The sequence below is a fragment of the Hyla sarda genome, chromosome 8, assembly GCF_029499605.1.
Source record: "Hyla sarda isolate aHylSar1 chromosome 8, aHylSar1.hap1, whole genome shotgun sequence".
NCBI lineage: Eukaryota > Metazoa > Chordata > Amphibia > Anura > Hylidae > Hyla > Hyla sarda.
The window spans coordinates 179191396-179214798 of record NC_079196.1 but is presented as its reverse complement, the minus strand read 5'-3'; the positions used below and the strand labels follow the sequence as shown (position 1 = coordinate 179214798).

The window sequence follows — 23403 nt, the reverse complement described above, 5'->3', positions numbered from 1 at the left end:
AGACTTGCATTGAGGGGGCGTGGTGTGACGTCATGATGGGCGTGGTAGTGACGTCACGACCCTGCTGCTCCGCTCCAAGCATTCAGAACAAAATGTTTTGAACGCTGGGGCAGCGGAGTGCCCCTTTAAACAGGCTGAATAATACTGATAATGTTGTACAATTCAAGACCATTAAGAGCATTAAGTGAATTTCAAAAATAAAACTCTGTAACAGCCAAGTAGAAAGGGAAACCATGTTATTCTTTATTGGGAAATCAATGATGAAGATAAAATTATTCTGCTTTATGGACAAGTCGTCGGCCATCAAGTATTTCAGCAATGATAAAAAATAAGTTATCTCCAGTGGAAAAATTACAAAAAAAAAAGTGGTCAAATTTCTTCATTTCCAAGTTAAATCATGTTCCAGGATCTGTTTCTATACACGCACAATGTACAAAACAAGTTTGTTATAAAACAGGATCATGTTGTGCGCAGAAACTGTGTTTGAAGTCTGTGATTTCTTTCAAACCAAGGAGAGTTTCCATAACATGTCCCAAGGGTCTGGAGCATGACTTTGATGTCGCTTCACACCACGGTACCTCTTCTTCACGTCCTCCGTGTCTTTTGTCTTTTTTGAAGTCTTTTTGCATCCTCTGGGTTGGCAGTGTCAGCTCCTGTCTGTCCGAGAGCATAAACTCCTTGCAGACGGCTTGTCAACTGGAGCAGCAAGGGAATCAGCTGGCAAAAAAAGGGAGACAAGGGACAAGTTATCCCCTTCATTGCCGGGGTATAGATAAGAGGCTAGTGTTCAATCCGCAAACATTATACAGGGCTACACACTCCAAACAGACAATACTAGTGAATGAAAACGCTCAATCGCGACATGAGCAAATGCTCAATTGCTATGTGGTATTTTAAAAGCAGGGAACCCACCCACACTCCCTTTCCCAGGACACCCATATACCCTAAAAGGGAGCATGAAAAGGAGTCCTGATGACGTTTGCTTTTATTTAAATGTTAGCAGCAGGTACCGGGCACCTCCCTGTACTTCGGATAGTGATGGCAAACCTATGTACCATAGGTGGCACTCCAAGCCCCCTCTGTGGGCACGCGGTCATAGTTCGCCATGCGCCCCGTGCAGACTTGCGACTGCTCCTCGCCTTAGCTCTCCAAAGGTTTCCGAAGCTAGAGCTGGGTGGAGCGAAGGCAGAGGACACAGGTCTGCATGGGAGAAATAGGCCACGCCCCCTCAACTCCCCCTCCCGGAGGACTCAGGTCTGCATGAGAGAAAGAAGGCCGAGCAGGGGAGAAAGGACGTACACAGCTCCTCATCTCCCCTCCCTAATGATTTCTATGGGGGGGCATCACAGACTGGGGATGATTTCTATATGAGGGCACTTTGAGGGGAAAAAAAAGTTGGCATGCATTACTGTTTGGGCACTCTGGTTCAAAAAGGTTCGCCATCACTGCTCTAGGATTCCCTGCACTATTCTGCCCAGTACTAGACTTCTCCAACTTTAATAATCAGGTCCCTTTTTTTTATTACCACAGAAAATTAATACAGCCAATTAGGGGGGTAGACTTTATAACTTAATATCTTCACCATCCCTGGGGGCAAAAACATTCCCCGGGGATGGGGAGGATGACAATTTTAGCATATATAAAACGTTGTTAAGTGTTACATATATGCTAAACTCTTCTGATTGGCTTCCTTTAAGGCTGGCCATACACATTAGACAAGCGTTGGCCAAACACACCTATACCAATGGTAGCAGCCAACGTGTATGGTGCCCCCCCCCCCCCCCCCCCCCACAGTGACAGATCGGGCAGATTGGATTTCAAATGCCTGAACCTTTTTATTCCATAAGACATCAGATGAGGCCGGCAGAGACTCTCTCCCTTCTCCCCATTGATACACGCACATGATTGGCCAAATGTGCATGTGTATCGGTGGGGGGGCGGAATGAGAAAATATCAGCCAAACAAGTGTGTATAACCAGTTGAAAAAGTAGTTTATCCAGTGAAAAACATTTGATCCCCTATCCACAGGATAAGTGCTTTATAACATAGGGGTCCGACAGCTTTAATCCCCCCCCTTAATCTTCAACAAAGGGGAGCCAACTATCAGAAAGAGCACATGCGGCAGAAGACACACACTCCATTCTTTCTATGGGAGCCCCGAAGTTACCCAAGTACAGCAATCTATAGAAATACATGGAGTGTGTCCCGTCTACAGTAGGAGCTCTCTCTTTAAGAGCAGGGGCCCTGTTCTAGAGCTTGTGGGGGGGTCCCAGGGGTTGAACACCCCCCTCCCAATTAAACACTTATCCACTTATCCAGTGAATAGGGGATACCATGTTTTCACTGGATATGTAAAGACTATGCAATATGAATAATCATGAAGTCCAACAACAGGAGCAGCACAGATAAGCAGAACATCGCACTCTGCCCATGACTCACATGCACTACAACCTATAGTCCTTCTCTGGGAAGTTTAAATGGTCACTCTCCTTAAAAATAATTTAAGCTATTGCACTACTTATGGGAAATAAAAAATCTTTCTAATGTACTTTGTTTAATAAAAATGTTTAATGTTGTTTAATGTTTAATTTGTGTTTAAAAATGCTGCCACTAGGTATCTACCCCCCCCCCCCCCCACACACACACACACTTTTGCACAGACTTTTGACTCCTGCTGGCCAAAATCAGGGAATGCAGTCTGGAGTGCTGTGTGCAGCCTTAGCCAATCAGAGCTCATCTCACACACTGAACTGCTCTGGGCTGTGTATAGCAGAGTGAGGGAGGAAGTTCTCCCCTGTCATGTTTTAGATAATGTCACGTCTGCTGGGGAACGCCCCTTCCCAGTCTGAATCTGACTGAGACTGAGCAGAAAATACAGAGCAATATCAAGGTAGAAAACTAACAAATAATAAAAATAAAGGCAGGGGGTGGTTTATCATGATGGGGGCAGGGACCTGGGAGGATAATAAAATGTAACAAGATCATGAGAGGTAGTCTTTAAGCAATAAGGCAGAAACCTGCATTTACATTGTGATTAATGTGATCCCTGCTTGATTCGAGGACTACTGTCATTCTAACGGACCAGCCTAATATGTGTAAGCACATTACAGTGTGACACATACTTAGAAGCTGCTACATTCCAATGATACTCTGGGTTTACTTAATGGACTTGGCTATGAAAATGTTTAAATGCGGAAAATGAAAGGGGGGGGGGGGATGTTCCAATACAACCCGCTATCATTTAGCCGGAACCGGCACATGAGCTGGAACTCCTTAGTACAACTAATGACACCGCCTGACCTATTCTGCGGCCAAAAACTATTTACACATGTCAAGTTAACCAAGTGTGACGGGGGCTTCCACACATATCCCCAGCATCTCGGGCATCTTATGTAATGAGAAGCCACAGACACACAGTTGTCATTATTCAGGCTCTTAGGCAATGACTATCGATACACTAAAGGTCATGCTCATAATGAGCCGCTCTCACTACAGTGTTTTTAAGGCAGCGGAACGATCTCCGGAAGGTACAGGTTTCCGGAATAGTTCTAATATAAAGGGCACGCAAAAGAAATTCAATTGAATTTGCATTGCTGTAAATGTGCCAAAATTGTATGTCTCATACAAATTATACAATACAGTCATACAACAAAAGGGGCTCAGGCGGAAAGTTTATATGGCAATATAGGCTCAGATGACTTTAACTGGCCTATAAAAAGCATTTAGGGAATGTATGCAGTATACCTACGCAAAGACGTAAGTGCCAATATACCAATGCCAGCACCAATGTGTCTTGTCCAGAACACTATCTACAGGAAAATACTGGAAGATGTAAACCAACAAGCTCCTAGGCTAGTGTTTCCCAACCAAGGTGCCTCCTGCTGTTACAAAACTACAACTCCCAGTATGCCCGGACAGCCAAAGGCTGTCCGGGCATGCTGGGAGTTTTAGTTTTGCAACAGCTGGAGGCACCCAGGTTGGGAAACACTGAACTAGACACTTATTTAGAAGCAATAGCTGGACCATCAATGTAATAGGCACCACGTTTATTGCATCTATAAATTGTGAAAATTAAGATGTTTAAATTTATCTAGGATACATTCGTGCTGTCACGTTATATGTCCTCACAGTGGAAGTCTCTATTTCCACTACTACAACCCTTATACCCAAGGTGCACCAGTGGAAATGGTGCTGCACTATACAGTGGTCCCTTCAATTACATTATTTGGTTTCAGGACAACCCTTGTATGTTAAAAACATTATATTGAGACCATAACTCTGTGGAAACCTTGAATTTGGTTCTGAAGCCACCAAAATGTCACCCAAAAATAGGAAAAAAAGTAAGTAAGTATTCAACAAAAATAAGTAGATAACTAATACAGATAAAGCAAGACCTTAAAGTAAGAAAGAGCTGCTGGGAGCTGTAATCACTGTCTATGGAGAGGACAGGAGCTTCTTCAGGGTCCTGTACAGTACACAGTGACCCAAAAAATGTAAATGGAACCCACCGCACCTGGTGTCGAAAGGAGCAGATGACCCTGGCACAGGTAAAGAGTAGTAGAGAACATGTAGTACCTCCCTGTACTGTAGCAAGGCGCTACCAGACACCAGTCAGTGCATACACTTCTGTACTACTCTTTACCTGTATTACTGAACATGTAATACCTCCCTGTACTGTAAGGAGGCCCTACCAGACAGGAATTCAGTGCATGCACTTTAGTAATACAGGTAAAGAGTAGTAAAGAACATGTAATACCTCCCTGTACTGTAAGGAGGCCCTACCAGACACCAGTCAGTGCATGCACTTTAGTAATACAGGTAAAGAGTAGTACAGAACATGTAATACCTCCCTGTACTGTAAGGAGGCGCTACCAGACACCAGTCAGTGCATGCACTTTAGTAATACAGGTAAAGAGTAGTACAGAACATGTAATACCTCCCTGTACTGTAAGGAGGCGCTACCAGACACCAGTCAGTGCATGCACTTTAGTAATACAGGTAAAGAGTAGTACAGAACATGTAATACCTCCCTGTACTGTAAGGAGGCCCTACCAGACAGGAATTCAGTGCATGCACTTCAGTAATACAGGTAAAGAGTAGTAAAGAACATGTAATACCTCCCTGTACTGTAAGGAGGCCCTACCAGACACCAGTCAGTGCATGCACTTTAGTAATACAGGTAAAGAGTAGTACAGAACATGTAATACCTCCCTGTACTGTAAGGAGGCGCTACCAGACACCAGTCAGTGCATGCACTTTAGTAATACAGGTAAAGAGTAGTACAGAACATGTAATACCTCCCTGTACTGTAAGGAGGCGCTACCAGACACCAGTCAGTGCATGCACTTTAGTAATACAGGTAAAGAGTAGTACAGAACATGTAATACCTCCCTGTACTGTAAGGAGGCCCTACCAGACAGGAATTCAGTGCATGCACTTCAGTAATACAGGTAAAGAGTAGTAAAGAACATGTAATACCTCCCTGTACTGTAAGGAGGCCCTACCAGACAGGAATTCAGTGCATGCACTTTAGTAATACAGGTAAAGAGTAGTACAGAACATGTAATACCTCCCTGTACTGTAAGGAGGCGCTACCAGACACCAGTCAGTACATGCACTTTAGTAATACAGGTAAAGAGTAGTACAGAACATGTAATACCTCCCTGTACTGTAAGGAGGCGCTACCAGACACCAATCAGTGCATGCACTTTAGTAATACAGGTAAAGAGTAGTACAGAACATGTAATACCTCCCTGTACTGTAAGGAGGCGCTACCAGACACCAGTCAGTGCATGCACTTTAGTAATACAGGTAAAGAGTAGTACAGAACATGTTATACCTCCCTGTACTGTAAGGAGGCCCTACCAGACAGGAATTCAGTGCATGCACTTCAGTAATACAGGTAAAGAGTAGTACAGAACATGTAATACCTCCCTGTACTGTAAGGAGGCCCTACCAGACAGGAATTCAGTGCATGCACTTTAGTAATACAGGTAAAGAGTAGTACAGAACATGTAATACCTCCCTGTACTGTAAGGAGGCGCTACCAGACACCAGTCAGTGCATGCACTTTAGTAATACAGGTAAAGAGTAGTACAGAACATGTAATACCTCCCTGTACTGTAAGGAGGCGCTACCAGACACCAGTCAGTGCATGCACTTTAGTAATACAGGTAAAGAGTAGTACAGAACATGTAATACCTCCCTGTACTGTAAGGAGGCCCTACCAGACAGGAATTCAGTGCATGCACTTCAGTAATACAGGGGTTTTACCAGCAAAATGCACATTGGTCAGTTCTTCCAGCCATTGACACGTTTCCCAGATCGGACTGTCCATAGCATTGTATGGTGAGTCTGGTTTCAAGTTATAATGGTCCAGAAAAGACCATTGTATGTTGAAAATATTGTAACCTGGGGCCATTGTAAGTTGAGGGATCACTGAACTCCTGCTGAAACAGCCAACGACTGTAAGTCGCTATTGTAAGTATGTGTTTACCTACAAACTGATTCAGCATTTGTAGTGAAGCTAGAATTTTGTAGATTTAAAGGGGTACTCCGCTGCTCAGCATCTGGAACAAATTGTTCTGAACGCTGGAGTCAGGAGCTCGTGCTGTCATAGCCCCTCCCCATTATGACATCATGCCCTGCCCCCCTCAATGCAAGTCTATGGGAGGGGGCGTGACCTTTGTTCCAAATGCTGAGCAGCGGAGTACCCCTTTAATGTGTCATACATACATTAGTATGGGCTTTATAGTAAAGTTCTCCTGAAGCTTTTCAACTCCTTTAAAGCTCAAAGAGAACAGATACACAGACAGAATGTCTTCTTTCTAGTTATAGTAGACACAAGGTATCAATATTTTTCACCAAACTATTCAGTGTATTATTAGAGTGAATCTGACCAGGGTGTCACATGACTTGATGACTTGCGTCATGCCGTCTAAACTCATTGACCATCACTATATGGGGCATTGGTTGCATTTACCTTGTCGTACTTGTAACCAGCCAACAGCAGCAGTAAGGTCAGAGGAAGCGCCAGGTAGGAGCCCTGAACAACATCCTGTTCTGGTAATTTTCTCTGCAAATCAAGCAAAATAAAGTTTTTATTTATTTTATGGTGCGTATCTAGAGAAGTTTGGACATCACAGCTTACACATATTTTAGGGGTGTCATCTGGCTGAGATAAATAACGTGTTAAGAGGTTCAGCAGCGGCTGTTACCAGTGTGTATTAATATCTTCACAGCACCTTTGTGAAGCCTAATATATATATATAATATATATATATATATATATATATATATATATATATATATATATATATGTGTGTGTGTGTGTGTGTGAAAGCTCAGCTGTATGTGCTGCAAATGTCTTCAAACAGTGGAGCTGCAGTCTAAGGGCATGTTTACATGGGCAAAAAACAAAACAAACAAAAAAAAACACTAAAAATACCAGCACTGTTTTTATTAAAGGAGAACTACGGGATTGAAAATGTTATCCCCTATCCTAAGGATAGGGGATAAGTTTCAGATCGCGGGGGGTCCGACCGCTGGGGCCCCCCACAATCTCCCGTACGGGGCCCCGGCTCTCTGCATAGAGAGCGCGTGTCGACCACCGCACGAGGCGGCTGCTGACACGCGCCCTCCATTTACTGCTATGGGAGAGCTGACGCGCTGCCTTCGGCAATTTCCGGCTCTCCCATAGCAGTGTATGGAGGGGGCGTGTCAGCAGCTGCTTCGTGCGGTGGTCGACACGCGCTCTCTATGCAGAGAGCCGGGGCCCCGTACAGGAGATCGTGGGGGGCCCCCAGCGGTCGTACCCCCCGCGATTTGAAACTTATCCCCTATCCTCACGATAGGGGATACATTTTTCAATCCCGTAGTTCTCCTTTAAAGGGGTATTCCATGAAAAAAAAAAAAAGTTTTTTTCTTCTTCATATAAACTTGCTCCAAAAAGTTAAACAGATTTTTTAATGATGTCTCATATAGGATATTTGACCTGGCACTGTCACGATAATGTGCAATTACAGAGTGCTCTCCTGTTGGCAAACAGGTGGCTAGCAGCTTTATTTATATATGTGCCTCAGTATGGTACTTCTCAAATACAGGAGAGCCTTCATATCACCTCGGACACCGATTAAGCGTGCAGAAGATTCTTTATTCATGATTACAATAGCAGGTACATAGCAGGGAGGTGGTGAGATGGAACAGGAGCGGGTGGATTCAGCCGGTGGGCGACGGTCCGTTATCGCGCTTCATCAGAGATTTTTAAATTACTTTTATTACAAAATATTAATCCTTCCAATACTTAGCTGCTGAAGTTGAGTTGTTCTTTTCTGTCTGAAAACAATGCTCTCTGCTGCCATCTCTGTCTGTCTCAGGAACTGTCCAGTACAGGAGAAGTTTGCTATGGGGATTTACTGCTACTCTGGACAGTTCCTGAGACAGTCACTGCTGTCAGACAGAAAAGAACAACTCAACTTCAGCAGATGATAAGTACTAGGGATCGACCTATTATGGGGTATGGCCGATAATCACGATTTTGGGCATTATCGGTATCGGCAATTACCCTGCCAATAAGCCGATAATGCCCCCGCCCCCCGCCCCCCCCCCGACCCATCGCGTCGCACCCCCCACCGTAGTGCTGGGCGGTATACCGGTATGGATTTTTGCCCATACCGCTATACCGGTCGGGCCCTCTCCCTCACCCTCCGAGTCAATAAAAAAAAAAATACTTACCCGTAATGGGGGTGGTCCGGGCCATCCTTCCTTCCTTCCTGTAGTGTCCGGCGCCATTCCGGGTGGAGGGTGCACCAGTACGGGCTGTCCTTCTCCGGGGGTCCTCTTCTCCACTCCGGGCAGGCTCCGGCCTAGTACGCTGCATAGACGCCGCTACGCAGTGATGTCAGGTGCGTCGCTGCACACGGGCGTCACTGCGCAGCAGCGTCTATGCTGCGCTACTAGGCCGGAGCCTGCCCGGAGTGGAGAAGATGACCCCCGGAGAAGAAGGACAGCCGGACCGGTTCACCCTCCACCCGGAATGTCGCCGGACACTACAGGAAGGATGGATGGCCCGGACCACCCTGACAGGTAGGGGAGAGAAGCGGTGGTGGTGCAGCGGCGGCCTATGGCACCGCAAAAGCCACTGCAGTGCATTGATTTAAAGCGTGCGCTTTAAATCTATGACCTGCAGCGGTGTTGAGGGGGGGGATAAATAGCATATCGGTATAAGTTATCGGCTATCGGCCCTAACCTCCACCGATTATCGGTATCGGCCCTAAAAAAACGATATCGGTCGATCCCTAATAAGTACTGGAAGGATTAAGATTTCTTAACAGAAGTAATTTACAAATCTGTTTAACTTTCTGGAGCCAGTTGATATGACAAAAAAAAATTTTTTCATGGAATACCCATCTATTCACATACGCAGGATTTCAAGCTGTGTTCAGTCATTCAGTTTACATTGAAATCTGCAGCAGAAAATCCTGTGCATCAAATCTGCGCAGAATACGGTACGTGTGAATAGACCATTAAAGCTCACATGGGAATAAGCCTTTATCATAGTTACTAGTCATGGTCAACAAGCCTGATAACTCTTACATGCCGAGGTTACACCCATCTCACCCTAAAAAAAAAAGCGCTGATGCTGCTGTGATCACAGGACTACATACAAAAAAAAGCAATTTCCAGTTTAGGTGACTTATTTAGGTTATTAAAGGGGTACAGCAGTCAAAATTTAATTATCCCCTATCCACAGAATAGGAGATAAGTAGCTGATTGCTGGGGGTTCGAGTGCTGGGACCCACCGCGATCTCTGGAAAGGGCCCTGGCCCACATGCGCTCCACTGATTTCTTTGGGAGCTCCGAACAGACCCGAGTCCAGCACTGTGGATAGGGGATATGTTCATTTCCTCCCAGCAATAGAATAAATCATAAAGGGGGTATAAAGCCCAGGGGAAGTGCTCTAAAATATAACCTTTAATAAGTACTTATTAAAATACACCGCAAATAACTGTGACCCATAAAAGTCAGATTAAATAATGAAACCTATTGTACCAACACATTTCCGCTATATTCCATAGCTTCCTCAGGGGAATAGCATTGGTACATATAGCAAACTGGTTATCTCTTTTGTATGTAACCACCATAGAGTTGTGCCATATAGGTAAATAAGAAGTTATATCCCAACTAACTGCCCTAACATGACATAATAGGCAGATAGAAACACTTTGGTGTAATGAAATATATAATAAGATATAAAGTACGATACAGAGTACAATACCGGACCAATTTGTTTCCTGGTGATCCCCTTTCATTCACCAGGAAACTGTTTAGATGTCCGGGTTAAATGCAGGCATGAGCTCAACCCCACAGTGGTGGGGAGCCAACTCCTGGCGCAAGTTAGAGTTGTTGTCATTGCTTTCTGTAGGATTCTATGCAGTTTCAGGCTATATCCTATAACGTTGTGACTTCGTATCATAGTATATAAAACAGACTGCATGCATTTATATAAAAATACAGGATATCAGGGAACAGATGAGAATCAAGGGAACTACAAGTGGCAGCATGTCCCCCTCTAAGTGCAGATATACAAGAGAACTACGAACTGATTAGGATACAGCCTGAAATTGCAAAGAATTCCCAACCAGGGTGCCTCCAGCTGTTTCAAAACTACAACTCCCAGCATGCCCGGACAGCCAAAGGCTGTCCGGGCATGCTGGGAGTTGTAGTTTTGCAACAGCTGGCAGCACACTTTGGGGAATGGTGTCTTACATTTACAGCTGATCAGAGAAGCCAATTTTTTTTTTTTCATACATGAGCAATACATACAAATCTACATGAATACCTGCAAAGCTTTTCTGGTCTCCTGCATTATGCATTGATGCACTATACACGGGATGTGATCAAATAATAAAAAAAAAACACTGCCCTATTTATTTCCATTGTAACTTGAATATATTGGTAGCAGGTTCCAATGATTTACTGACCGTGGGATTGAAGGTGAACGTGATGTGCTTGTGGTATCCCTGGGTGCTGAACGAAATCTGCGGCAGCGTGTAGTCATACTGAGATTTAGGTAGGGTAGACCCCAGCTGTACCACATAGGTCTGAAAAAGGAAAGACGGCAACGTACTGTATACATAGACACATCGGGGGAGCTTTATTAAAACTTGTGTAGAGGAAGAGCGGTGCAGTTGCCTACAGCAACCAATCAGATCGCTTCTTTTTCATTTTTAAAGAAGCCTCTAAATAGTGAAAAAAGCTGATTGGTTACTATGGGCAACTGCGCCGCTCTTGTCCCCTTCATCTGTATTTCTGCAATTGACAAAGTTATTGTGTCTCTTTAGCGGATAACACACAATTATGTTATTGACACACGTGAGAACATGTTTTGTTAGGACACAGGCCGAAAAATGGCATTACAAGAGTTCTCTCTCCCAACCTCACCGCACAAATGGACTTACGGCACAGCCGGACATTAGTGTTCTGGGCAAGGTACAGCCGGACCGCGCTGGTGCCAACTTATCCCTCATGGAACTAATGGGTCAGGTGGTGAAAGTCCAATATGGATGGTCTTCACTGACATCATCTGCCAGGAAGACGCTATACCACATAGGTCATTGGTTTCCCAACCAGGGTGCCTCCAGCTGTTGCAAAACTATACCTCCCATTATGCCCTGACAGCCTTTGGTGGGAGTTGTAGTATTGCTAAGCGCTGGGTCTCCTACAGCGGAATTTCAGCTGTGAGAGAACCACTGAAGTGCTACCTGTGACCCTACCCTTATTGTTTTAGGAAAATAACTACATAAATAGAAAAAAAACTATTACCTCTCCATCTCGAAGTAGAGGTGGGAAATGGAAAAACAGGGATTGTCCTAGAGATACAGACTGTATTGGGTTGTCCAAATTTTCACTCTTATACAGCTTTACCTAGATTTAAAAAGAAAATTTTTTGAATAAGTTTTAGTGGAAATTATATATATCTATATACATATATATCTATCTATATACATATATATATTTTTTTCTCTCTCTAATATTTTTTAATACATGGGCTTTCTGTAACAGAAGGACAAGAGCTCCCCCTGCTGGTCTCATTACTAATTTTCATTAATATATACTATATATATATATATATATATATATATATATATATATATATATATATATTCGATCCATCACCTTTCTATCTGATATTTCTGAATAATGCTACTTACCGATTACTGTTGCTTGGCTATTTTCCTCCATTATTCTAGTTTTTCTTCTTATGCAAATGAACAACAACAAAAACATTAACTCTCCTTCCTCCGTTCCACCATTGCACTGCCATAGCTCTTCAGTCCTCGGTCTCCTTCCTTGTGCACAGATCGACACACTTCAGCCAGCGTATTGCCGACCGCAGTGATGTCCCGCCTCGGCCGGTGATAGGCAGAGCGCAGTGTCATGTAAGGAGCCCGGGCAGCAGGGAGAAGGCGGGGCCCAGGCTCCTTACATAACACTGCGCTCAGCCTATCACCGGCCGACGCTCACTGCAGTGTGACGATCTAAGGAAATACGGAAGAAGACCAAACACAGAAAACTGAAGAGCTATAGTATATAGTAGTGCAAAGGGGGAATGACTGCTAGAGCTCACTGCTGTTGTTGTTAATGTTTGTTTTGTTTTTTGCAGACGGGGCACAATAGGATTTAAAAATTTTTCACAATAGTACTCCTTTAACTTCATATAGCCTGTGGCCTGCGCAATCCTTGCTGACAGGAGTCATGAAGTTAAAGGGGTATTCCAGGCCAAAACTTTTTATATATATATATATATATATATATATATATATATATATATATATATATATATCTATAAAATATATATATCTCAACTGGCTCCGAACAGTTAAACAGATTTGTAAATTACTTCTATTAAAAAATCTTAACCCTTTCCAATAGTTATTAGCTTCTGAAGTTGAGTTGTTGTTTTCTGTCTAACTGCTCTCTGATGACTGACGTCCCGGGAGCTGTGCAGTTCCTATGGGGATATTCTCCCATCATGCACAGCTCCCGGGACGTGACATCCTCATTGAGCAGTTAGACAGAAAACTTCAGAAGCTAATAACTATTGGAAGGATTAAGATTTTTTTAATAGAAGTAATTTACAAATCTGTTTAACTTTCCAGAGCCAGTTGATATATATAAAAAAGGTTTTGCCTGGAATACCCCTTTAAATCTCTCTGCTCGCGAGAGACAAAGTACAGGGAAGGAGGATCAACGCCCTGAGTGCACCAAACTGCTTCATTTGCATAAGAGGAAAACCGGAACAACGAAAGAGAGAAAGAAGCCACAGAACCGCACACTGCAAGTACCATTGTAGTCAGCGTCACTGCCCTCCAGGCCTATACCGATAGGTAAGCGTGGGTGACGTGGAGGGACGATTATATAGTTTTTATCACAGAAGAGGAAAATAATCCCACATGTATATAATGGCCGTCACTTACCAACAGAGTAGACAGGTGATCAGGTGACGTTATTACATTCCCACTCAGATCAAACTGGTTGATTTGACGGAAAGCAATAATGTTCATATCTTCTATATCGCTATCGCCAACCTTTCAAAAAGAACAAAACATACTCAATGTTACTGGAGACCTAAAGGATGTAAGCGAACAGAAGATTATTACCAGTCGTTCTAATTAAGAAATAAACAAACAGTTAGTGAGCTGTGCAAGGCAGGAGTCGGGCAATGTGTGTGCAATCTGGCTGGAAGTGGCACAGACACACAGGGGTGCCTGGGGGGGGGGGGAGGGGGGGGGTAATGTCTGGTAAGGGTGGTGGGGAGAATGCCTGGCGGGGGGGTGGGAATGTCTGGTGGGGGGGGTGGGGGTGGGGAATGTCTGGTTGGGGGGTGGGGGTGGGGAATGTCTGGTGGGGGGGTGGGGAGAGTGTCTGGTGGGGGGGGGTGGGAGAATGTCTGGTAGGGGGAGGTGGGGAGAATGTCTGGTAGAGGGGTGGGGAGAATGTCTGGTGGGGGGGGTGGGGAGAATGTCTGGTAGAGGGGTGGGGAGAATGTCTGGTGGGGGGGGGGGGAGAATGTCTGGTAGGGGGGGGAGAATGTCTGGTAGGGGGGGGGGGAGAATGTCTGGTAGGGGGGGGGGGGAGAGAGAATGTCTGGTAGGGGGGGGAATGTCTGGTAGGGGGGGGGAGAATGTCTGGTAGGGGGAGGGGGGGGGAGAATGTCTGGTAGGGGGGGGGAGAATGTCTGGTAGGGGGGGGGGGGGGAGAAGGTCTAGTAGGAGGAAGAATCGGGGGAATGTCTGGTGGGGGGGGGTCGGGTGAATGTCTGGTAGGGGGGGTGGGGTCTGGTAATGTGAGGGGAGAAAATAAGACATCCCTTGAAAATAAGACCTAGCGCATCTTTGGGAGCAAAAATTAATATGACCCTGTCTTATTTTCAGGGAAATGGTATCTCCAGCGGCACCCACAGAGAATAAATAGCGCGGCAGTCCGCTTGTGTGACCCCCCGCAACATTCTCAGGGTCCCACTGCCAGGAAGGACTATTCCTTGTTTAGGAGATTGCAGTGAGCCCCAGCAGTCAGACCCCTAACCCACAATCAGATAGTTACCCTCTATCCTGAACACTGGAGTACCCCCCTGTAGAAAAGCGAAGCCTGGAGATTTCCATTAAATAAATTTAAAAAAATGCAAGAAACCCACAATAGTACAAAGAATTGATAGAACTTACCGGTATTGCCCGATATGGAGGCAAGGCACGTTCAATATGATCATTCCCTTCAGACTTCAGCTGGACATGGTAGACACAGCCAGGCTGGAAACAAGTGAAAGAATGGATTATATTTACACCTGTGTTACCAGAAACACTGGCTGGCGAAAAAAGGTGGAAGCTAAATGTCACGTTTCCATATCTCCTTACTGTATAGACCAGGGGTACTCAACTACTTTCTGTAAGGGTCCACTTATCCAGGTCAGCCATCCAGTGAAAGTCCAAGCTGAATGCTAAGGCTTGGTTCACAACTAGCGGCTACACTGCCATAAAAGAACTGTGCCACTATGACCCCCATATGAACCGTGCCACTATGACCCCCCATATGAACCGTGCCACTATGACCCCCATATGAACCGTGCCACTATGACCCCCATATGAACTGTGCCACTATGACCCCCATATAAACTGTGCCACTATGACCCCATATAAACTGTGCCACTATGACCCCCATATAAACTGTGCCACTATGACCCCCATATAAACTGTACCACTATGAACCCCATATAAACTGTGCCATTATGACCCTCATATAAAATGTGCCACTATGAAACCTCCCCATATGAAATGTGCAATTTTGCACTAAAATCATTGTTTCCCAACCTGTAACCCTCCAGCTCATGCACTGACAGATGCACATGATTGGAGCTGTAGCTTTGCAACAACTGGAGAGATAAAGGGTTGGGGAAACACCTGAGAATGCTTACTTGTCCAGGTTATAGCATTGCATCTGTTGCTCTGGTCTCTTCTAGTCAGGCCTGACCAGAGCAAAATAATGCAGGCAGCACTAATGGAGTCATTTGCATCATAGAGAAAGCACCAGTGCCTCCTTTGGTAGCTGAAGGTCCGGATGATTGTCTGAATCGGGCCCGCTGCCAGAAGAGTACCACTGGTATATACTGTGGGGGGGATTTATCAAAACCTGTGCAGAGGAACAGTGAAGCAGTTGCCCATAGCAACCAATCAGATCCAAGTTTGCACATTTCAATGGCCTATTTAAAGTCTGAAGTTGGGAATGGATTGGTTGTTATGGGCAACTGCTACACTGTTCTTCTGCACATGGTTTGATAAATATAATGAAAGTCAAACATTATATATATATATTTTTTTTATTCTCCAAAGTCTTTCGGATCGGGTAGAATAGGTGTAATAAATGTTAACTGCGCCCCCTACAGATCTATACTAACCCTTAAACCTCGAAGTCTGAATTTGCCCTCCTCATCCGTGACTGTGTCTTCACCATAAATCGAGCAATCATTCTGACCCATAGCTTCCACTGACACTCCTTGCTCCGGTTCACCATTTAGAGAGGATATGGTCCCATAACAACTGCAAAGAGAAAGGGAGAAGGAACGTCACACACTCAATCTGCCCGGACCTCAAAAAAAAAAGTGTCTGTTGGAGTGTTTCCCAAACACAGCACCTCCAGCTGTTGCAAAACTAAAACTCCCAGCTATGGCTGTCCGGGCATGCTGGGTCTTGTAGTTATGCAACAGCTGGAGGCCCCCTGGTTGGAAAACATTGGTCTAGGGGCAAAATCATAGGTATAGATCATGCCAATAAAAAGGCAGAAACTATATAGAAACTTTTGGGTTCCTGGTATATATAAAAAGTCTCTGTATAATCTACAGTACTTGCTTATATATCCATACACTGAAATAAGTTTGTATTATAATAAAAGGAACAGTGTACAAAGCTTCATAAAATGGAATCACTCTGTATTATGAGCCTCATAATACTCATTTAGCAGAAATCTATCTTTTTAATTCAATTAGAGCAATCGTAATAGGCTGTGCAATATGGTATCTCCGCAGCCAATGACAGGCGGCCTTCAAGAGTCATAAACCTCAAGTAACAACGTCTATTGGGAAATATCCTGGGCCCGCACCTCACAATATTTTAGTGTTTTCTACACCATAAAGTTAAACTGTATGCCAGCCTGGTTTACTTTTATGGAAGCACCGATGAATTTATAATTTAATCATATTTTCTCATTTATTTAATTTACTAAAGCCGTCACTTATTTTATCTTAAGGAGCTGTTGTAAATTAGGGATTAAGTGCCTTGTTGGGTAAAGTCTGAGAATATGGTTAATACTATGAGGATGACACATAAAAGGATACGATGAAGATTGCAACCTGCCACAGAAGACAGGACAACCAAGACCAACCAATAATTTGTAAATTTTGGGGCTTCCGATTCTACGCAGTGCAATTTCCCATACAAATGACACCTTATATTTATTCTGTAGGTCCATATGGTTACAAGGATACCTCATTTATATAGGTTTTATTTTATTTTACTACATGCACCAAAATTAGTATGTTTAAAATTGTCCACTTCTGACCCCTATAACTTTTTTATTTTTAAGTATATAGGGATGTATGAGGGCCTATTTTTTGCGCCATGATCTGTTTTTATTGTGACCATTTTTTATTTTGATGGTACCTTTTGATCACGTTTTATACATTTTTTGTATTATAAGCAGTGACCAAAAATGCACATTTGTGGACATTGAAATTTTTTTTTACACTTGCGCCATTGATCATTATATTACATTATATTTTAATAGTTCTGACATGTACGCACGTTTAGGTTTTATTTATTTTTTGAAAAATTTGAAAAGGGGGGGGGGGTGATTTAAACTTATTAGGCACTGGGTTAATGCATATTTATTAACTTTTTTTTGTCCCCATAGGGGACTATAACATGCAATCTTTAGATTGCATACACTGATAAATGCTTCCCCATAGGAGAGCATTGATCAGTGTTATCGGTGCTCCATTGTTTTAGCCTGGCAAAGGGTGGGTTCACACCACGTTTTCAGTGTAACGGCTGTCGGATCCGGTTGAGGGGAGCAAAAACCGGGCACTCCCATATCCCAGCCGGACGAGGCCCATATCTAATGTATTTCAATGAGCTGACCGGAGTGTCAAACAGTTACTCTGTTCGGCACATTTTTGCCCTGTATCCGTGTAGTATACCACGGTTTTAGGTCCGGTCAGAGAACCAGATACGGTGCAAAAATGTGCCTGAGTCACTGTTTGACTCTGGTTGGCTCATTGAAATACAATAGATACGGGTCGGGTCCAGCTGGGATATGGGAGCGCCCGGTTTCTGCTCCCCCCAACCGGAGCCGGCAGCCGTACAATGAAAATGTGGTGTGAACCCCCCCAAAGCCGAATGAATAAAAGACTGGAGCTGGACTGGATCAGACGGCAGTGAGGAAGGCAAGACACCTCCCCCATCCTCTAAGCTGATAGGGATGCTGCGGTTTCGCCACGGCAGTCCTGATCAGCCCACTGAGCTAGCCGGGAACGGAATTAACCGCTTTTAGATGCCACGATCAACTTTGATTGCGGCATCTAAAGGGTTAATGCCGGACATCAGCCTGATAGCTGACCGCACGTCATACACGCGGGAGCCTTCAATGGATGTAAATATACGTCCATTTGTGGGAAGGGGTTAAGGCAGTGTTTCCCAACCAGGGTGTCTCCAGTTGTAAAACGGCAACTCCCAGCATGCACGGACAACCAAAGGCTGTTCTTTTGCAACAGCTGGAGGCACTCTGGTTGGGAAACACTGTACTAATGGTTTAAAACTGAAGCATCTAAATTTACCTCTTATTCCCTTTTACCTGTACACAGCATCTATTTATGGACCATAAAGGACACCACTCCTGACACAGTCCTGATATTTTATTGCTTGACCTTCTGCATATGTTCCAACAATGGGGTGGCCAGATCTCAGCACAACCACCCTTAGTATCTGTCCCAAAAGCCTCAAAAACTGCACTCTCCCCCATTGTTCAAAATGACCCTATGATGGTTATTTTTTTATTTTACTACCACTAACTTTCAGAATGAACATTGAGACGTGTCGGACATTCGAGGAAGTGTAAAGATAGTGACCTGTAAGCCGTTCTGTAACCAGTGATTTTAATCTTTAGGCTCTGTCCTTCTTGTGCCTCTATCATCTGAGAGGAAGGCTCGAAACGAAACTCCTTCATCATGGGTTTAAAGTAATACTGACCAGGGCTCTAAAAGAAGAAAAAGGAAAGTCACTCATCATTCCCTTGTACATCACCATATCCTTGTAATACATTCATTAAGGTAGTACACCCAAAGGACAAGCTGGCATTACATTCAAGTGCACTTTACCAAGACTCAGGACTTCTAGCACCGGCTGTAGGGTAAGAGTGGGATCTGGAAATCTGGACCATGTTACTCTATCTGGATTGGCATACAAGTGAATAACCTCTTAGTTAAAGGGGTACTCTGAAGGGAAAAAAATGTTTTAAATCAACCGGTGCGAGAAAGTTAAACAGATTTGTAAATTACTTTTATTTAAAAATCTTAATCCTTCCAGTACTTATCAGCTGCTGTATACTACAAAGGAAGTTGTGTAGTTATTTTCTGTCTGACCACAGTGCTCTCTGCTGACACCTCTGTACTGGAAGGATTAAATGGGCATTGTCAGATACAAAAACTTTTGATATGTTGGAAAGAATGCAAAACAAATAGGTTTTGTAATTGCCTTCATTAGAAAATTTTCAGTATTTCATACTGAAAAAGCCATTCAAAAAACTGCCCCCCCTGCCTGCTTGGACACATACTAGTCCTGCTGTGTCCATGCATCATCACCTATGTTATGGACACACTTCCATGACTGACAGGTGTGAGTGCAGGGTTCACAGCTGGAGGAAAAATCCTCCCACTGTCAGCTTGTGTCCCGCTACTGTCAGTGATGACAAGCTGGGAGTTGTAGTTTTGCTAATGCTAGGGGAGATGTGAGCAGACAGCATACTGAGGGAGGGGGCGGAGAGCTTCACAGTGAGGCCACGCCCCCTCCCTTTGAGAGGAATTCAAACTAGTGAGCTAAATTAAAAGTGTAATAAAATAAACAAATAAAGGTGCTAGACACATAAAAATTAGATGGACATGGTCAGGGGATTAGGTACTGAGTGACATTAAAAAAAACTTTTTTGTTGGATCTGACGGGTACGCCTGGGGATTTTTAAATAGAAATAATTTACAAATCTATATAACTTTCTGGCACCAGTTGATTTGAAAATGTCGTTTTCCTCTGGAGTACCTCTTTAAGTACAATGATAATATATGCCTTAAACAAGGGCTTTTACAGACGGCATAAAGTAGTATCTGTAATCCATATCTCAATGTATACATCATGGGCTTTTTATAACAGATGCCATAATAGCCTACGGGTGGATGCGAATATATGACTATTATAGCTTTATGGCCATCATGGTATAAGGTGCTTGTGACATGTGCATTTCATGGATATCAAAGTGGAGTCTGTGACCCATAGATTTCAAGGTTTCTGTGGACGAAATGGTGTAGCCTACTAGGCTATTCCATCCTTGCCCAGTGTACTAGCAAATAAGGGAAAAGTATTATGTGAACAGTTCAATGACATTGGTCTCTAAACTGTGGACCTTTAGCTGTTGCAAAACTACAACTCCCAGCATGCCAATGGCTGTCCGGGAATGCTGGGAGTTGTAGTTTTGCAACAGCTGAAGGTCCACAGTTTTGAGATCACTGCTCTATGACAAGGAATCAGAATGAAACACATAAAATCGCTTGTATTACCAGGTTTGAGAAAGTCAACATCCCGTTGTCCTGGGTGAGGAGATTGGAACGGAACATTCCACCACTAAGAGATAAGAGAACTCCAGCCAGGGGCTGGTCATCTTCTGACCGGATCTATTAAAAAAAAAAAAAAAGTAAGTGTGGAAAACTTCTAGAAATAAGGAGATTTTTTTGTGCTCACTATAAAAGCTCTCTTTCTAGTAGACTTCATTGGGGGACACTGATACTGATGGGTATATGCTCTTGCCACTAGGAGGCACTGACGCTAGGAAAAAAAGAGTCAGCTCCTCCCTGGCAGGATATACCCGCCCACTGGAAGTGAGGTAATCAGTTTTGTCACACAGCAGTAGGAGAAGCCAACAAAGAAACATGTCCGACGGACCCTAGAAAAGAATCCCAGAGAAAAACTCAAGAACCGGAAAAGAATATCCGGACAAAAAAAAAAATGAAGAAATGGGTGGGTGGGTGCGTGCAGTGTCCCCCAATGAAGGCTATGGGAAAGAGATTTTATGGTGAGCACAAAAAAAATAAAAAAATATCCTTTTCTCGGTCACTCTTCATTGGGTTGCACCTATACTGATGGGACATACCAAAAGCAGTCCCCTAGGGTGGGAAGAACAACCACTAGAGAAAGGGAATCAGCCTAAAGAAAAACCCATTCGATCGTAAGGCCTGCAGACAAGATCCCAGGCAGAAACAACCGAGGCCCAGAAACTGAGCTCCCGGAAGAACCCTTGGCCATGGAGATGGACTAGAACACCAAAGGACGAGACCGTCCTATGAAGAGACTCCAGACCTACAGACCATATAGAGACAAGAAAATGTCGACTAGAAAGCCAGATGAGCTGGAACCATCCCGGGAGGAGGTAGGAAATCAACGGGATACAGGAAACCTGACCATGCCCGCGGCAACCCAGAGATGGGAGGCTCACAACAGTCTGGCTGAACAAGTACACCTACAGGTGCTGGCTAAAAGGGACAGCCAGATAGGTGATAACTGTGCCCCCCTGTGCCTGTGGAAGGGCAGAGAGGCCTAGGAGCCATGGATAGTATCCCAGCCACCCTCGGCCCTATGGACCATTTGGGGTAACAGGGGATACAATACATGGGTATTGTATCCCCTGTTTCCCCAAATGGTCCATAGGACACGGGTCACTACTTTGTATACCCCGCACAGCAGTGGGGTACCGAAACTCCAGCCGCAGATACACCAGCCGTGTGGTGAGGGACAGGTGGCGGAGGAAAACATGCAGACCACTGTCTGGCTTACTGTTATGGGTCCATAGTAGACAACGGGTCACTCTGGTGGACACCTTGCACTAACAGTGGGGGACCGGAATTCCAGCCACGGACGCGGCATCTGAAAGATGAGGGACAGTTGAGGCTACAGTCTGGCATAATGAGATCAGCTAGTGTATTTTATGGGGGAACAGGTAACGCCATGCTCCTGAACCCCCACCTGAAAAAGGGAAACAAAAAGGGAGATAAAAACCTAACAGTCCTTACTAGAAAATAATTTAAAAAAAGACCAGGTCTGCAGAGCTCCCAGAGCTGTGTCTTGCCTCCTACTGACACTAGCTAAAAAGGATTACCTCACTTCCAGTGGGCAGGCAAATCCTGCCAGGGAGGGGCAGACTTTATTTTTCCAGTGTCAGCGCCTCCTAGTGGCAAGAGCATATACCCATCAGTATAGGTATCCCCCAATGAAGAGCGACTGAGAAAAAGCATTATGTAAAAATTGTAAAGGACAAGGAAAATAATTGGTAAAGTGACTTCTACTAATACCTCAAATGTAACTCCTGCAAGGGCGAAAGCATTGAAGTCTCCCACGGTTCCATCAATGGCAGTCAGCACAAAGCCTTCTTTCTGAGCAGAAATTGTGTACTCTAGGTCACTGTGTAAAGGTCCCACACTGTGCAAATATAAAAAAAAAAAAAAAAAACAAGGCCATTCAATAGTTACATGAGGGCATAAACAGACAATACAAATCCATATACTTAATCAATAAAAGGCCCCAAAACCTAAGGTGCAATCTGAATCAACATAGAAAGGCAACTTGTAAAATTACAAAAAACTCACGCCGTTCTTTGCAAAACGTTCATTTTAATCTCTTCTGAGTTTTACAAGACTGTATGTTTCCCTCAGCGCTACAGCTTAAAATCGATTAAGAAATAAACATTCCCCTCCCCCGATGTGGGTCATTCGCTTTACATAAAGAACTTGAATATTCTTCGGCCCAATCCCTTGCAATTTAAAGAGTACCTGTCACCAAATAAAACTTTTAATATAGTGTTCCTTGTGTAATTAGGAAGGGTGCAGAGGAATTTCACAGGATATTGGAAGATCTCCCCGCGCTTGCCGGTATTGTGGAGCAGAAAATGATTCCGCAGCTAAACATGTGAAAGTAAGTGATATTTTATTACATGCAACGCGTTTCTGGGCTGGGTCAGCCCTTTCTTCAGGCATAATAAAACACTTCATATAATGAGATTATAACGGAAAGGGAAAGGTGCATCATGTCACCCGATGTCCTGGCATGCTGGGAATTGTAGTTTTGTAACATCTGGAGGGGCACAGTTTGAAGACCACTGGGTTAATGTGTGTCTTTCAAACGTTTATTAAAACTTTTTTTTTTTTTTACACTACTAGACTTATGAGTAATCATTAGATTCCTCATATAGATGAATAGAGTTCTATTGAACTCTATTAATCTGTGTGCTCTGTGATCCATTGATAGATCCTGGCTGGACCAGGCTCTATCAATGACAGAGCGGGACAGCAGGGAACAGAGGTAAGCCCTCCGGCTACCTCTATAGTGGATCTCCCCCCGCGATCGCGCTGCCGGGGGGGGGGGGCGATCCACCCCACTAGCCCACCAGGGAGCATTCACATCTCCCTTTAGTCGCTGCTGTCAGCTTTGACAGCGGCGATCTAAAAGGTTAATAGCCAGCCGGGGCGATCGCCGCATGCTGGCTATTAGCGGCGGCCCCTGGCTACTGAGAACAGCCGGGGGCTGCAGAGTATGGAGCGGG

At 44.2% G+C, this 23403-nt stretch overlaps 1 protein-coding gene across 1 annotated transcript in view; it reads right to left on the bottom strand.

The window, feature by feature from the left end:
• Positions 1–219: 219 nt before the first annotated feature.
• Positions 220–23403, bottom strand: part of LOC130285506 (BOS complex subunit NOMO3-like) — a 105941-nt gene continuing 82757 nt past the window's right edge. The window contains exons 22-31 of the mRNA XM_056536985.1: positions 22157–22283; positions 20372–20485; positions 18674–18801; positions 15950–16091; positions 14724–14807; positions 13479–13589; positions 11824–11925; positions 10983–11102; positions 6983–7075; positions 220–717 (exon numbers count right to left, since the gene is read on the bottom strand). Of these exons, the coding sequence (XP_056392960.1) occupies positions 586–717; positions 6983–7075; positions 10983–11102; positions 11824–11925; positions 13479–13589; positions 14724–14807; positions 15950–16091; positions 18674–18801; positions 20372–20485; positions 22157–22283 (1153 nt within the window). The 3' untranslated portion in view covers positions 220–585. The remainder of the gene's footprint in view (positions 718–6982; positions 7076–10982; positions 11103–11823; positions 11926–13478; positions 13590–14723; positions 14808–15949; positions 16092–18673; positions 18802–20371; positions 20486–22156; positions 22284–23403) is intronic.